Raw genomic sequence first — 16,774 nt, 5'->3', positions numbered from 1 at the left:
AGAAGATCAGAAAGTGAAAACACAGTATGAAGCTGTAATCATAGATCTTTATTGCCAATATGCTAAACACCTCATTATAAAATCCAGTTGAAATAAAGAACAGCGAGCCAGCGGCAGCACTGTGTGTTTTGGTTATAGTGTCAGTAATAACCGAGTCTAGCACACATCCACAGAGAGGGAACGGTGAGACTGTATTCACGGTAAACGCTGCATGTGTCGGCTCAATCGGAAATTACCTTTACATTTCTAAAACGCAATCTGTAACGCTTCAGTGATGCAGACTGAATAGAGTCCTAAGTGTTTTTGTATAAGCATTTTTCTCCTGGAGAAGATGCACGTATGCCTTGGAAATGCTGCTAGCTACCGTGAACTGCATGGCAAAATGCTGCTAGCTACCGTGAACTTCATGGCAAAATGCTGCTAGCTACCGTGAACTTCATGGCAAAATGCTGCTAGCTACTGTGAACTGCATGGCAAAATGCTGCTAGCTACCGTGAACTGCATGACAAAATGCTGCTAGCTACCGTGAACTGCATGACAAAATGCTGCTAGCTACCGTGAACTGCATGGCAAAATGCTGCTAGCTACCGTGAACTGCATGGCAAAATGCTGCTAGCTACCGTGAACTGCATGGCAAAATGCTGCTAGCTACCGTGAACTGCATGACAAAATGCTGCTAGCTACCGTGAACTGCATGACAAAATGCTGCTAGCTACTGTGAACTGCATGGTCTCCTTTGATTTGATGACATACAGTGGAATATGTTCTAAAGTAAAAAAGAAAGTTAAAATTTACAAATAAATCTCTTTAATTTACTGATCTAAAAGAAAACCTTATGGAACACAAAACTATCATTATTTTGGTTGATATAGAACCTGATACATTTTAAATGTTCTTGTGATCATTAGTAGAATAGCAGAAATATACAAACCAAGAGGAAATAACCCTTTTTTTAAATGAACCATTTATCGTATAAATATGAAACTATTCATGATTTCCCAGATACTGTAGAGCAATATTAAACATAAATGAAAGTGTTCAAATATTATGGAAAAACACAATGAAACAGAACATAGTACACTTTTCTGCAAGTAAGAATATGAAGTTAATATACTGTATGTTCCCCTTTCTGAGTGGTCCCTGTCAGAAAAAAATAAATATATATTACCCTTTTTCAAAATTGACACCACATTTAAGAAAACACCAAAAAGCAAGGCTCTGATTGGCTGTACTTGATGTCTATCAGGTGCACATCATGGCGTACTATTACTGTGTAGTCCCACAACTCATCATCACACCTCTGGTTAAAAATAATGGTGAGTGATTTTGTTTGATCGCATCAAATTACATACAACCAAAACAGAAAGAAGATTTGTTATGCTAAAAGAAAATAATATATATTTTGGCACTAGTAAGTTTTCTGACAAGAATTTGAAAAGCCTTTTTACAGGAGTAAGTTCTCACTAAGGAGGAACTGGTAAAAGTGGTGAGGCAGATGTGTGTATCACTCACTCTCTTTATACTGCTCCTGTGTGTGTGTGTGTGTGTGTGTGGGGCAGTGGAGGGATTAGTTCAGTGACCATTCAGAAAGGGTACGTGGCTGTGTGGCCCTCATGGCCTCTGGGGAGGGGCCTTCTTATAAGGCCTCAAACTCATCAATCCTCTGCTTGGTGTTGCCCGATCGGATCTGCCGCAGGGTCTTGTACTTGTCCCGGCCGGCGCGCACGTTCTCCGTGTGGAGCAGATCGTTCTGGGTATGCTTAGTGTCGTCGCGGGCCTGGGCCAGCTCCGAGCTCAGGGCCTGCAAGGAGGAACACGATGAGTCAAGAAGAAGTCAACCAGGGAGGAACATGCCAAGGACATGAGTGAACAACAGGACAACAAGCTGTTGAAGATCTGGATTTGAACCAGATCTTTATAATAATCCAATAAATATATCCAGAATATTCTATATATTATATTTAGACACAAATAGTACGTATGCAGTGTTAAACGCTTCACTTCTGCTCAGAAGCAGCGCTATTCTGAGAAACTACCACAATGCTGACAGAGAAATTCCTCTGCTAGAGCTGCTTATTCCAGACTGACAATGACACATTCTCCTGGAAGGGAAACTCGAGTTGTTAACCATATATTTTCACCTACCATTTTAGCTCCCTGGTAACATAATTTGAATGCCATATTTGGCTAAGTAGTTTTCACCTATTAGTCTATAATTATCTGTTGTAGTGGACTACCGAGTAAATATACGAATATATGTAACTCTGTACCATCCAATCAGAATTAGCGATGTGACAAATGGAAAAATGTTCTAAACGTTTTAAACTGCATTTTTATCTGTTTTCCGTTAAAACAACAAGACAAATTCATTTAATTCCACATGAATAAAAAATGCAGAATATGGTCCTATTTCGCATGGTGGTTCTATTGAGTATGTGACTGCTAGGGCGCAATGACGTTCTATCTATCTATCTCAGCCATAGGTTGAACCTCAAACCTAACACTTGAACCCTAAGCCCTTTATCACATGGCCACTTGCTGTTGTGTTCGATAGTGATCACAAATTTGTAAGTGTTTTGGGCTAAATGAGTATTGACATGATGTCCACTCGACACTTTTTTTGCGAGCATGGTCTCCCGCGACCTGTCTTGTGCATGTCTCACTCGCCATGAAACAGTGAGAAAGGTGTAAAAACTAAATTACATCTCTCTACTCCTGCACAAAATATGTGCAAGTATATTGGTTGCCAGTGAACTCATCAGCTGATTTAGCTTGTTGTAGCCTGCCTGCTGCTAACTAGCTTCACTGACAAACGCAGGGATGGAATTTTAGCTAACTAGCTAAGGATGTTGGGCACTACTGATAAACAGTGTGTAGCTTGGCACTTAATTACGATAGTTTGACAGCTTGCTGATGAAGTTGTAGACATTTTCCCAGCAGTCATTCTGTACTTTAGCATGTTTCCAAAGCACCAATTGCCATGTTGTAACGTTGGATAGCTAAAAGCGCAGCGCAGCAGCAGACTCAATAGGGGCAGAGTAGGCTGTTCGCTGCTGTCGCTTGCCTTTCTAGGCCATTTTTCCACACGATGATGTGTGGAGTGCTTTATATCCGTGGTAAGTAATTTCAAAGACTCATATCTCCTACTAACTAACATCACTGTTGCATTAGCTATTTGTTTCATTTAAAATTGTCCCTTCATGATGATGTTTGGGACCTGTTAGTAGTAGTTTTGTGACCTGTTCGTCATACCGCTCAGGAAGGAGACGTGTTCTGTCTCCTAGAGATGAACATACTTTGGTGCGAAAACTGGAAATCAATCCCAGAACAACAGCTAAGGACATTGTGAAGATGCTGAAGGAAACAGTTACAAAAGTATCTATATCCACAGTAAAACGAGTCCTATATCGACATAACCTGAAAGGCCGTTCAGCAAGGAAGAAGCCACTGCTCCAAAACCAACATAAAATAGACAGACTTCGGTTTGCAACTGCACATGGGAACAAAGATTGTACTTTTTGGAGAAATGTCCTCTGGTCTGATGAAACAAAAATAGAACTGTTTGGCCATAATTTCGTTTGGAGGAAAATGGGGGAGGCTTGCAAGCCGAAGAACACCATCACAACCGTGAAGCACGGGGGTGGCAGCATCATGTTGTGGGGGTGCTTTGCTGAAGGAGGCACTGGTGCACTTCGCAAAATAGATGGCATCATGAGGTAGGAAAATTATGTGGATATATTGACGCAACATCTCAAGACATCAGTCAGGAAGTTAACGATTGTCCATTTGGAAGACCCATTTCCGACCAGTCAGGAAGTTGAAGCTTGGTCACTAATGGGTCTTCCACATGGACAATGACCAAGCATACTTCCAAAGTTGTGGCAAAATGGCTTAAGGACAACAAAGTCAAGGTATTGGAGTGGCCATCACAAAGCCCTGACCTCAATCCTATAGAAAATTTGTGGGCAGAACTGAAAAAGCGTGGGCGAACAAGGAGGCCTAAAACCTGACTCAGTTACACCAGCTCTGTCAGAAGGAATGGGCCAAAATTCACCCAACTTATTGTGGGAAGCTTGTGGAAGGCTACATGAAACGTTTGACCCAAATTTAACAATTTAAAGGCTATGCTACCAAATACTAATTGAGTGTATGTAAACTTCTGACCCACTGGGACTGTGATGAAAGAAATGAAGGCTGAAATAAATAATTCTCTACTATTATTCTGACATTTTACATTCGTAAAATATAGTGGTGATCCTAACTGACATAAGACAGGGAATTTTTACTAGGATTAAATGTCAGAAATGGTGAAAAACTGAGTTTAAATGTATTTGTCTAAGGTGTATGTAAACTTCCGACTTCAACTGTAGGTTGATTTTCAACCAGTAATATATGATTTAAGACTGAGTAATTTAATGAATCAATGAATTAAACAATCAATCAAGTGATCAATCAAGTGATACTCAACCCATTAAGCAACCAACCAATCCCTGCAAATTCCCACGTCTTGCTGCAAACTAATTGCTCTTACCATGAGCTGCCTCTGCACACGCTCGTTCTTCTCAGCCTCGGTGAGGCGCTCCTCTTCCAGGCGGTGGTCGTTGAAGCCCTCGTTCTGCAGGTCGGCACTGTACGTGCTGTTGTTCTCGCTGTCGTTCTGCTCCTCCACCATCAAAAAGTCATGGTTGTCCACAAACATGGGCACCTCCACGAACATGGGGGGAGGGGGCGCCTGAGTGGGGGCCGTCATCACCATTTGCAGCTCCTCCTTGGTCTTCAGCAGGTCGTCCTGGGCCTCCTGAGCCTGGGGGGGGTGGGGTGGGAGGACAGGGAGAGAGAGAGGGTTATTACTACAGAACACTCTGGAATGCCCCACATTACAATACAACCTGTTCTCATCTTGAGCCACAACAAAAAGTGATTCCATATCAAAGGTAGAGTAACTACAGTTACTTGACTGTGTGACATAGGCTTAGACTCAATCAGATCAAGCGTTAACCGGCGATAACCGACACCCGCATAGCTGATATATTGGCGTTGTCGGAGGTGTAACTACGTTGGTGCTGTCAAATCGGTGAGCAGCTGACCTTGTTCAATGTCACGAAGCCACAGCCGTCCCACTCTCGTTAGAAGTTCAGAGCGAGAAAATGTAGGCTATCAAGAAATAATAGCGCTCAAATTGAAAAATCATTCAACAAAGTAATTAGGATTTCTATCAGCCTAACGGTGGTGTAGATTACATCTCGCATTCCAGTGTTCAAACTTGTAAACAAGGCTGCATGGGATTTATGTTAATGCGACTCCATGCAGCCAATGGCAATATCCGCTTTAGGTATAGTGCCGGGAGCCGCTTGTGGATTTAACAGCTCTAATGCAGTTTCACCTCCGATACCGGCTAAAGCGGATCTGATTTAATAGAGCCTGATCGTGTGTGTGCGTATCCAACTGTGCGTGCTTGTGCATGCGTACAAATGCGTGCATGCATTTGTTCATGTCTGTGTGTGGGCGACTCACCCTGTGTTGCCATGTGTCAGCCTCCTCCTCCTTGCGCCTCTTGGCCTCCTCCAGCAGGGCGATCCTAGCTGTGTGCTCTGCCAGCTCCGCGGCCTGAGAGAGACAACAGAGGAGAGAAGGGAAAGAGGTGAGGACTTACACATGTGGGAGAGACAAGGAGGAAGACAGAGGAGGAGGGCGACAGGTCATGTTGAGACAGTCCAATCTGTCTCAACATGTGCTGGGGCTGGCCAGAGTCCAATCTGTCTCAACATGTGCTGGGGCTGGCCAGAGTCCAATCTGTCTCAACATGTGCTGGGGCTGGCCAGAGTCCAATCTGTCTCAACATGTGCTGGGGCTGGCCAGACTCCAATCTGTCTCATCATGTGCTGGGGCTGGCCAGAGTCCCATCTGTCTCAACATGTGCTGGGGCTGGCCATAGTCCAATCTGTCACATCATGTGCTGGGGCTGGCCAGAGTACAATCTGTCTCAACATGTGCTGGGGCTGGCCAGAGTCCAATCTGACTAAACATGTGCTGGGGCTGGCCAGAGTCCAATCTGTCTCAACATGTGCTGGGGCTGGCCAGAGTCCAATCTGACTAAACATGTGCTGGGGCTGGCCAGAGTCCAATCTGTCTCAACATGTGCTGGGGCTGGCCAGAGTCCAGTCTGTCTCAACATGTGCTGGGGCTGGCCAGAGTCCAATCTGTCTCAACATGTGCTGGGATTGGCCAGAGTCCAGTCTGTCTCAACATGTGCTGGGGCTGGCCATAGTCCAATCTGTCTCAACATGTGCTGGGGCTGGCCAGAGTCCAGTCTGTCTCAACATGTGCTGGGGCTGGCCAGAGTCCAATCTGTCTCAACATGTGCTGGGGCTGGCCAGAGTCCAGTCTGTCTCAACATGTGCTGGGGCTGGCCAGAGTCCAATCTGTCTCAACATGTGCTGGGGCTGGCCAGAGTCCAGTCTGTCTCAACATGTGCTGGGGCTGGCCAGAGTCCAGTCTGTCTCAACATGTGCTGGGGCTGGCCAGAGTCCAGTCTGTCTCAACATGTGCTGGGGCTGGCCAGAGTCCAATCTGTCTCAACATGTGCTGGGGCTGGCCAGAGTCCAGTCTGTCTCAACATGTGCTGGGGCTGGCCAGAGTCCAATCTGTCTCAACATGTGCTGGGGCTGGCCAGAGTCCAATCTGTCTCAACATGTGCTGGGATTGGCCAGAGTCCAGTCTGTCTCAACATGTGCTGGGGCTGGCCATAGTCCAATCTGTCTCAACATGTGCTGGGGCTGGCCAGAGTCCAGTCTGTCTCAACATGTGCTGGGGCTGGCCAGAGTCCAATCTGTCTCAACATGTGCTGGGATTGGCCAGAGTCCAGTCTGTCTCAACATGTGCTGGGGCTGGCCATAGTCCAATCTGTCTCAACATGTGCTGGGGCTGGCCAGAGTCCAGTCTGTCTCAACATGTGCTGGGGCTGGCCAGAGTCCAATCTGTCTCAACATGTGCTGGGGCTGGCCAGAGTCCAATCTGTCTCAACATGTGCTGGGATTGGCCAGAGTCCAGTCTGTCTCAACATGTGCTGGGGCTGGCCAGAGTCCAGTCTGTCTCAAGTGCTGGGGCTAATAAACTGGTGATGAGGTATAATGACTTCAGTGTGGGCCATAGAGTTAGATAGAAGACTCATATTTGTATCTGTGCCAACCTGGCATCTCTGACAGCATGGGCAGCACCATTAAAACTGGTTATATTCATCTGGAGTCCTCTATCTAACTATATGGTGTGGGCCATATAGTAGATACACCATTGTACCAGGGAGACCTGCAGTAGAGTACATTCGAGTAGAGTACAGTGCTTAGTGCTTATTGTAGGGCTCAGTACGCTGCTTTGTTGTTCACACACACACACACACACACACACACACACACACACACACACACACTTGACCATAAAACACCTCTGTCAAGTGTGTTCAGCTGTAAAATTGGTGTCTGGCCCAAAAAGGGCCAACACAGCCTCTATTGAAAACAGTCAACAGGTTGCTAGGCTAGACTGCTGCTTAGTCACTGGAGATTCCAGTCTACCGAGTTAAAGCTGAGGAGATGTTGAGAGAAACAGTAGATTGTGTTGTAATGTTCATACTGGTGGTGCCTGTTGTATATATGGGTTCATAGCGAGGCATTACATGTTTGAGGAAAGCCCCATTAGAGCAAAGCCTGTAGCGTATCCTACATTCTGTTTCTTCACAGAGACGGACCATTTTGGTGTTTTATAGTGGCTTATTGTCTTGTGTCTTTATCTGTTTATCATGACACATTGCTCTGTTATGGGGTTGGTTCAGAGTGGCTGTTGTCCCAACTTTTCCCTGTAAAAACAGCCTCAGTGTTCCACTGTCAATAGTCTTCTCCCTAGACTACAGGTTTACTGTCAGGTCTGTTACAGTGACCCTGTGTGTGGTCTGGTGCAGAGCAGGGTGCAGGGTGCAGAGCAGGGTGGGGTGGACACTGTCTGGCATAAAGGGATGTAGTCCACTTTTACTGTGGTGAAGGACATTATTACAGTAAGGTACAGAGGCGCAGTCTTCAGTGCTGCATGGAGGAGTTCATTTCAGCTCTGCACAGTGTGCTAGTGAGGTGAGGTTTGGAGTTTTACATGTTGAAGAGGTGGTGTCTAGGCTTAAGCTCAGCAGGCTAACACAGTCTGCTAACACAGTCTGTCACAGATAGGTCAATTTCAGAATTGTACAGTATAGTAGGGTTATAGCAGGGTTTCAATTTGCTGTGACATGGTAGCGTTATGGTACAGTGAGGTAAGGTTATAGGGGGGTTGTGGCATGGTAGCGTTATGGTACAGTGAGGTAAGGTTATAGGGGGGTTGTGACATGGTAGCGTTATGGTACAGTGAGGTAAGGTTATAGGGGGGTTGTGACATGGTAGCGTTATGGTACAGTGCAGTAAGGTTATAGTGGGGTTGTGACATGGTTGTAACATGATTCTGACATGGTTATAACATGGTTGTAAGATGTTATAACATGGTTGTAAGATGTTGTGACATGGTTGTAAGATGATTCTGACATGGTTATAACATGGTTGTAAGATGTTGTAAGATGGTTGTAACATTGTTGTATGATGTTATAACATGGTCGTATGATGTTTGTGTGGTGGTTCTCACCAGCTGCTCCTGGTTGTGCATCTGGTCCTGGGCGTGGCGGGCCAGCTCCTCCTTGGCCAGCAGGGCAGCCTGACGCTCAGCCTCCAGGCGGGCAGCCTCGTCCTCCGCCATCCTCCTCTCCACCTCCAGCTGCATGGCACGCTGCATCTGCTCCTGCAGGTCTGGAGTGGAGTGGAGAGAGAGAGAGAGAGAGAGAGAGAGAGAGAGAGAGGGGAGTGGGAAGAGAGAGAGAGGGGAAGAGAGAGTACAGAATATATATTTAATATTGAATACTGCACTGTTGTGAAGGGCTTGCAAGTTAAGCATTCCACTGCACTTGTGCATGTGACAAATAAAACGTGAAACTTGAAACTAATGTGGTTTCAGAGATGCTGGTTTAACACTTTTTCAGGCGTTGTGAGATCTGATAGTAGCCTAACACGATACACAGACTAGTAAGGCATCAAGGACGACCTGGAAAACCCCTAAAACACCCAAACACATGCTCCTCATGCAGGTCAGACTCAGAGAGACACTGACAGATAAAAGACAAATACACTTCTGCAAGACAGAGATATTCATAAACACATATAGTAAATAGTACCAGACATACTACAGAACTACACTAAGAAACACATATAGTACTAGACATAGCACAGAACTACACTAAGAAACACATAAAATACTAGACATAGTACAGAGCTACACTAAGGAACACATATAGTACTAGACATAGAACAGAACTACACTAAGGAACACATATAGTACTAGACATAGTACAGAACTACACTAAGGAACACATATAGTACAGAACTACACTAAGGCACACAGAGTACAGACCTACACTAAGGAACACATATAGTACTAGACATAGTACAGAACTACACTAAGGAACACATATAGTACAGAACTGCACTAAGAAGCACATAGTACTAGACATAGAACAGAACTACACTAAGGAACACATATAGTACTAGATATAGTACATAACTACACTAAGGAACACATATAGTACAGAACTACACTAAGGAACAAATATAGTACTAGACATAGTACAGAACTACACTAAGGAACACATATAGTACTAGTTATAGTACAGAACTACACTAAGGAACACATATAGTACTAGACATAGTACAGAACTACACTAAGGAAGGAACACATATAGTACAGAACTGCACTAAGAAGGACATAGTACTAGACATAGAACAGAACTACACTAAGGAATGCATATAGTTTTAGACAAACACTACAACCACATAGTAAACATAAGGTCAAAAACAAACTAACATTACAATCAGAACCACCCTAACAACTCTCTAACATTACAATCAGAACCACCCTAACAACTCTCTAACATTACACTTAAAATGTTAGTAAGGACATAGGACCGACCTCTGAAGCAGACCTTCAAAACGAAGTACAAAATCTTAGAAATGTATGATTGCATTATGGATAGTATGGAACCACCAGGCACTTACTGTAGTTACAGGGTTGTTCTACTTCCATGATGTAATCCTAAACCCTCTCCACAGCTATTCATGGAAATAATAATACAATAATAATCCGGTTAAGTAAATCCGACAGAAGGTATACGCTGTCTGCTAGACTGAATATGGAGATAAACCATGGTCATATTCATTAGGGCTCACCGTAGCAAAATATTGCAGAAATGTTTTGCAACGGAAAACAAAAGCAAGCATTTCTTATTGGACACGTTCAGGTAGTCCCTTCCTGTTTTAGTAGCTTTTCTTCCATTTGATGCCTAATGAATATGACCCATGTATAGTATAATAATATATAAGGTTACAAACAAAGGTCGATGAGGAAGCATTGACAGTCAGTAAATGCCTTATCAACCTGATAACTGATATCTAACCATGCAGAAACAATACCGCCGGGCTATCTAAGGTTCACCGGGACATAAAGTCACACATAGCACAAGGTATAGCTGTATACTACTACTTCCAGTAAAATAGAACTTCAATAGAAATTTTCAAACTATTTAAATGCAAATTGTTGTCAACAGAGTAATTTTCTCAAATATCATTACTGATTTAAGCTATTTAATGCGGCATGAAAATGCAGCACACACACCAACAAACGCATGTACACACACATTCTCTGTCTCTCTTACTCACACATCTCCCTACATTTAGGTGATAAATGTGCTCTGGTTGACCCTAGTATCCTCACCAGTCAGACCCTGTTCTCCCCTGGGCATACCTTTCTCTGCCTTCTTGGTCTTCTCCTCAAACTGGTAGAGTCTCATCATCAGATCCTGCTTCTCTCTCTCCATCTGCTCCTTCTCTCTCTCTATGGCCTCCCTCTTCTTCTTCTCGTTCTCCAGCTGGGCCCTGCAGATAAGAGAGGGCCGGTGTGAGACACAAAGAGAGGCTGACGTGTGCTGGCTAATTAAGTAATAATCACCCTGGGGTCATTGGCCCCTCTCGCTGTGTGATATTACACACATTGAGTAGAGACACACTTTGTACACACACACACACACACACACACACACACACACACACACACACACACACACACACACACACACACACACACAGTAGCAGGCATAAACTGTCATTCTACAGATACCCTTCATAGTTTGTTCAGTGATGTTAAATAAGCTGGTTAGAGAATCTAGACTAATGACACAAAAACACCCTTTCCCCTTTATTGTTGATGGTTGGCAGCATAGGGTTAGGTTCCTGTGTAAGGTTAGGCTCCAATGTAGGGTTAGGGTTAGGCTCCAATGTAGGGTTAGGCTCCTGTGTAGGGTTAGGGTTAGGCTCCAGTGTAGGGTTAGGCTCCAGTGTAGGGTTAGGCTCCAGTGTAGGGTTAGGCTCCAGTATAGGGTTAGGTTCCTGTGTAAGGTTAGGCTCCTGTGTAGGGTTAGGGTTAGGCTCCAGTATAGGGTTAGGTACCCGTGTAGGGTAAGGCTCCAGTGTAGGGTTAGGCTCCTGTGTAGGGTTAGGGTTAGGCTCCAGTATAGGGTTAGGTTCCCGTGTAGGGTAAGGCTCCAGTGTAGGGTTAGGCTCCTGTGTAGGGTTAGGGTTAGGCTCCAGTATAGGGTTAGGCTCCCGTGAAGGGTCAGGGTGAGGCTCCAGTGTAGGGTTAGACTCCAGTGTAGGGTTAGGCTCCAGTGTAGGGTTAGGCTACAGTGTAGGGTTAGGCTACAGTGTAGGGTTTAGGTTGCAGTGTAGGTTTAGGGTTAGGCTCCAGTGTAGGGTTTAGGTTCCAGTGTAGGTTTAGGGTTAGGTTCTAGTGTAGGGTTAGGTTCTAGTGTAGGGTTAGGTTCCAGTGTAGGTTTAGGGTTAGGTTCCAGTGTAGGGTTAGGGTTAGGTTCCAGTGTAGGGTTAGGTTCCAGTGTAGGGTTAGGTTTAGGGTTAGGTTCCAGTGTAGGGTTAGGTTCTAGTGTAGGGTTAGGTTTAGGGTTAGGTTCCAGGGTAGGGTTAGGTTCCAGTATAGGGTTAGGTTTAGGGTTAGGTTCTAGTATAGGGTTAGGTTTAGGGTAAGGTTCTAGTGTAAGGTTAAGATTAGGTTCTAGTGTAGGGTTAGGTTCTAGTGTAGGTTTAGGTTCTAGTGTAGGTTTAGGGTTAGGGTTAGGTTCTAGTGTAGGGTTAGGTTATAGTGTAGGGTTAGGTTCTACTGTAGGGAAAGTCCTACAGGTGATTGTGACGGACCCTGGCCATCTAAAATCATGTTGAAGAGCTGTGCGAAGGCCATCCTGTCCCGCTAAACACTAGAAGATACAGCAGCCAGCTCCCACAACCTTGTCTTTAGGTCGCGTCACTCATCCCAGAATGAGGTCATGCTACTGAATCATCAGTGCTACGCTGGGATTACTCTAGTTATGCTAGTGGCCTATCTCTGCAGTACTTCATGTACCTGTGAAGCCTGCAAAGCTGCTGAGCATGTCTTGCTATAATGAAGAGCATGCTATGCTTTGGAGCAAGAGATACATGCTAGGATATGATTCATGGCATATTTTTGTAACTTTGGCCAACTCCGATCATAGGATACAATATATCCCTTTTCGTGAGTGATATTCTGAATCTGATTATGTGTGTTTGTGTAGGGATGGAGCAAAAGCATGCACATACAGTAATTCTCCAGGAGAGTTGGCCACCCTAATTCTAAACTCACACACACACACACACACACACACACACACCTCTCCATCTGTTTCTGGTGTTTCTCCTCGCGGGCCTGGGCCTTCATCTGCTGTACCTCGATGGTGTCTGGCTTGCGGCGGCGCATGTACAGCTCATGGTTGCCCATGCACAGCTGCAGGATACGCTTGTTGATGCGCAGGCGAGGGGCAAAGAACACAAAGTCCTGAGAGAGGAAGAGATTAGAAAGAGGGGGGTAGGAAAAGAGAGAGAATGGGTAGAGAGAAAGGGGGAGGGGTGAGTAGAGAGAGAGAGAGAGGGCAGGGGAGAGTGGTGGGTGAGAGAAAGGTGAAGGAGGGTGGAGAAAAGAACAAAACTCAGGTCAGACTAAATGTTTTTGCAAACAGCCATCTTTAGTGTTTCCATAACGTTGAAATGACAAAAGGCTCTACTAACAGTAGGCAGGTGCAGAGTCCGAAACTCGACAACACCCATAGCGACCATTTAGTTTGGAATGGAAAGTTAAAATGGCAGCTGAAAGGAACAGTAGGGATGACTAAACCAAACCTTTAATTTGAAGGAGACACATCCCATCTGCGGTTACTGAACACAGTTAGGCGCCCCGCCCCCCATTTTTTCAACATTTGTTTACAGACAGATTATTTCACTTATAATTCATTGTATCACAATTCCAGTGGGTCAGAAGTTTACATACACTAAATTGGCTGTGCCTTTAAATAACTTCCATTCCAGAAAATGATGTCATGACTTTAGAAGCTTCCGATTGGCTAATTGACATCATTTGAGTTCATTGGAGGTGTACCTGTGGATGTATTTCAAGGCCTACCTTCAAACTCAGTGCCTCTTTGCTTGGGAATGGGAAAATCAGAAGACCTCAGAAAAAAATTGTAGACCTCCACAAGTCTGGTTCATCGTTGGGAGCAATTTCCAAAAGCCTGAAGGTACCACATTCATCTCTACAAACAATAGTACGCAAGTATAAACACCATGGGACCACGCAGCTGTCATACCGCTCAGGAAGGAGATGCGTTCTGTCTCCTAGAGATTAACGTACTTTGGTGCGAAAAGTGCAAATCAATCCCAGAACAACAGCAAAGGACCTTGTGAAGATGCTGGAAGAAACGGGTGCAAAAGTATCTATATCCACAGTAAAACGAGTCCTATATTGACATAACCTGAAAGGCTGCTCGGCAAGGAAGAAGCCACTGGTCCAAAACCGCTATAAAAATGCCAGACTACGGTTTGCAACTGCACATGGGGACATAGATCGTACTTTTTGGAGAAATGTCCTCTGGTCTGATGAAACAAAAACAGAACTGTTCCGCCATAATGACTATCATTATGTTTGGAGGAAAAAGGGGGAGGCTTGCAAGCCAAAGAACACCCTCCCAAACGTGAAACACGGGGGTGGCAGCATCATGTTGTGGGGGTGCTTTGCTGCAGGATAGACTGGTGCACTTTACAAAATAGATGGCATCATGAGGAGGGGATATATTGAAGCAACATCTCAAGACATCAGTCAGGAAGTTAAAGCTTGGTCGCAAATGGGTCTTCCAAATGGACAATGACCCCAAATATACTTCCAAAGTTGTGGAAAAAGGGCTTAAGGACAACAATGTCAAGGTATTGGAGTGGCCATCACAAAGCCCTGGCCTCAATCCTTTAGAAAATGTGTGGGCAGAACTGAAAAAGTGTGTGTGAGCAAGGAGGCCTACAAACCTGACTCAGTTACACCAGCTCTGTCAGGAGGAATGGGCCAAAATTCACCCAACTTACTGTGGGAAGCTTGTGGAAGGCTACCCGAAACGTTTGACCCAAGTTAAACAATTTAAAGGCAATGCTACCAAATACTAATTTAGTGTATGTAAACTTCTGACCCACTGGGAATGTGATGAAAGAAATCAAATCTGAAATAAATAATTCTCTATACTATTATTCTGGCATTTCACATTCTTAAAATAAAGTGGTGATCCTAACTGACAAGGAATTGTGAAAAACTGAGTTTAAATGTATTTGGCTAAGGTGTATGTAAACTTCAGACTTCAACTGTAGATTATGGTAATTCATTGTAACAGAACATACAACTCCTGTAATGAAGCAGACAATAAAACGTCATTTTCAAACATTTGCCAAAATGCAATTGGCAGGAAAATACCAATCTAAATGGCCCACCTGATAGTGTTTCCATAGTTACACAATCTCTGTTAGAATCTAAATATGCAACAACTAGGATGGGTTGTTACTATGACTAAGACGGGTTGTTACTATGACTAGGACGGGTTGTTAATATGACTAGGACGGGTTGTTACTATGACTAGGATTGGTTGTTACTATGACTAGGATTGGTTGTTAATATGACTAGGACGGGTTGTTAATATGACTAGGACGGGTTGTTACTATGACTAGGACGGGTTGTTACTATGACGGGTTGTTACTATGACTAGGATGGGTTGTTACTATGGCTAGGATGGGTTGTTACTATGACTAGGATGGGTTGTTACTATGACTAGGATGGGTTGTTACTATGACTAGGATGGGTTGTTACTATGACTAGGATGGGTTGTTACTATGACGTGTTGTTTCTATGACTGGGATGGGTTGTTAATATGACTAGGACAGCTGTTACTTCCGGCGCCGATAGAGATGGCCGCCTCGCTTCGCGTTCCTAGGAAACTATGCAGTTTTTTGTTTTTTTAACGTTTTATTTCTTACATTAGTACCCCAGGTCATCTTAGGTTTCATTACATACAGTCGAGAAGAACTACTGAATATAAGATCAGCGTCAACTCACCATCAGTACGACCAAGAATATGATTTTCACGAAGCGGATCCTGTGTTCTGCCTTTCAACCAGGACAACGGAATGGATCCTATGCGGCGACCCAAAAAAACGACTCCGTAAAAGAGGGAAACGAGGCGGTCTTCTGGTCAGACTCCGGAGACGGGCACATCGTGCACCACTCCCTAGCATTCTTCTCGCCAATGTCCAGTCTCTTGACAACAAGGTTGATGAAATCCGAGCAAGGGTAGCATTCCAGAGGGACATCAGAGACTGTAACGTTCTTTGCTTCACGGAAACATGGCTCACTGGAGAGACGCTATCGGAGGCGGTGCAGCCAGCGGGTTTCTCCACGCATCGCGCCGACAGAAACAAACATCTTTCTGGTAAGAAGAGGGGCGGGGGCGTATGCCTTATGGCTAACGAGACATGGTGTGATGAAAGAAACATACAGGAACTCAAATCCTTCTGTTCACCTGATTTAGAATTCCTCACAATCAAATGTCGACCACATTATCTACCAAGAGAATTCTCTTCGATTATAATCACAGCCGTATATATCCCCCCCCAAGCAGACACATCTATGGCTCTGAACGAACTTTATTTGACTCTTTGCAAACTGGAATCCATTTATCCGGAGGCTGCATTCATTGTAGCTGGGGATTTTAACAAGGCTAATCTGAAAACAAGACTCCCTAAATTTTATCAGCATATCGATTGCGCAACCAGGGGTGGAAAAACCTTGGATCATTGTTACTCTAACTTCCGCGACGCATATAAGGCGCTGCCCCGCCCTCCTTTCGGAAAAGCTGACCACAACTCCATTTTGTTGATCCCTGCCTACAGACAGAAACTAAAAAAAGAAGCTCCCACGCTGAGGTCTGTTCAACGCTGGTCTGACCAAGCTGACTCCACACTCCAAGACTGCTTCCATCACGTGGACTGGGAGATGTTTCGTATTGCGTCAGATAACAACATTGACGAATACACTGATTCGGTGTGCGAGTTCATTAGAACGTGCGTTGAAGATGTCGTTCCCATAGCAACGATTAAAACATTCCCTAACCAGAAACCGTGGATTGATGGCAGCATTCGCGTGAAACTGAAAGCGCGAACCACTGCTTTTAATCAGGGCAAGGTGACTGGTAACATGACCGAATACAAACAGTGCAGCTATTCCCTCCGCAAGGCTATCAAACAAGCTAAGCGCCAGTACAGAGACAAAG

The 16,774-nt window shown here is 44.6% G+C and overlaps 1 protein-coding gene across 2 annotated transcripts in view; it reads right to left on the bottom strand.

The window, feature by feature from the left end:
• Nucleotides 1-27: 27 nt before the first annotated feature.
• ezrb (ezrin b) overlaps nucleotides 28-16,774 on the bottom strand; it is a 61,207-nt gene continuing 44,460 nt past the window's right edge. For both annotated transcript variants that reach the window (XM_042321513.1, XM_042321514.1), the window contains exons 10-15: nucleotides 12,812-12,975; nucleotides 10,861-10,991; nucleotides 8,656-8,816; nucleotides 5,515-5,607; nucleotides 4,532-4,804; nucleotides 28-1,801 (exon numbers count right to left, since the gene is read on the bottom strand). In XM_042321513.1, coding sequence (XP_042177447.1) covers nucleotides 1,637-1,801; nucleotides 4,532-4,804; nucleotides 5,515-5,607; nucleotides 8,656-8,816; nucleotides 10,861-10,991; nucleotides 12,812-12,975 — 987 coding nt within the window. In that variant the 3' untranslated portion in view covers nucleotides 28-1,636. The remainder of the gene's footprint in view (nucleotides 1,802-4,531; nucleotides 4,805-5,514; nucleotides 5,608-8,655; nucleotides 8,817-10,860; nucleotides 10,992-12,811; nucleotides 12,976-16,774) is intronic.

This window comes from Oncorhynchus tshawytscha, linkage group LG05 (genome assembly GCF_018296145.1).
Source record: "Oncorhynchus tshawytscha isolate Ot180627B linkage group LG05, Otsh_v2.0, whole genome shotgun sequence".
NCBI lineage: Eukaryota > Metazoa > Chordata > Actinopteri > Salmoniformes > Salmonidae > Oncorhynchus > Oncorhynchus tshawytscha.
This window is presented reverse-complemented; position numbering and strand designations above follow the sequence as displayed.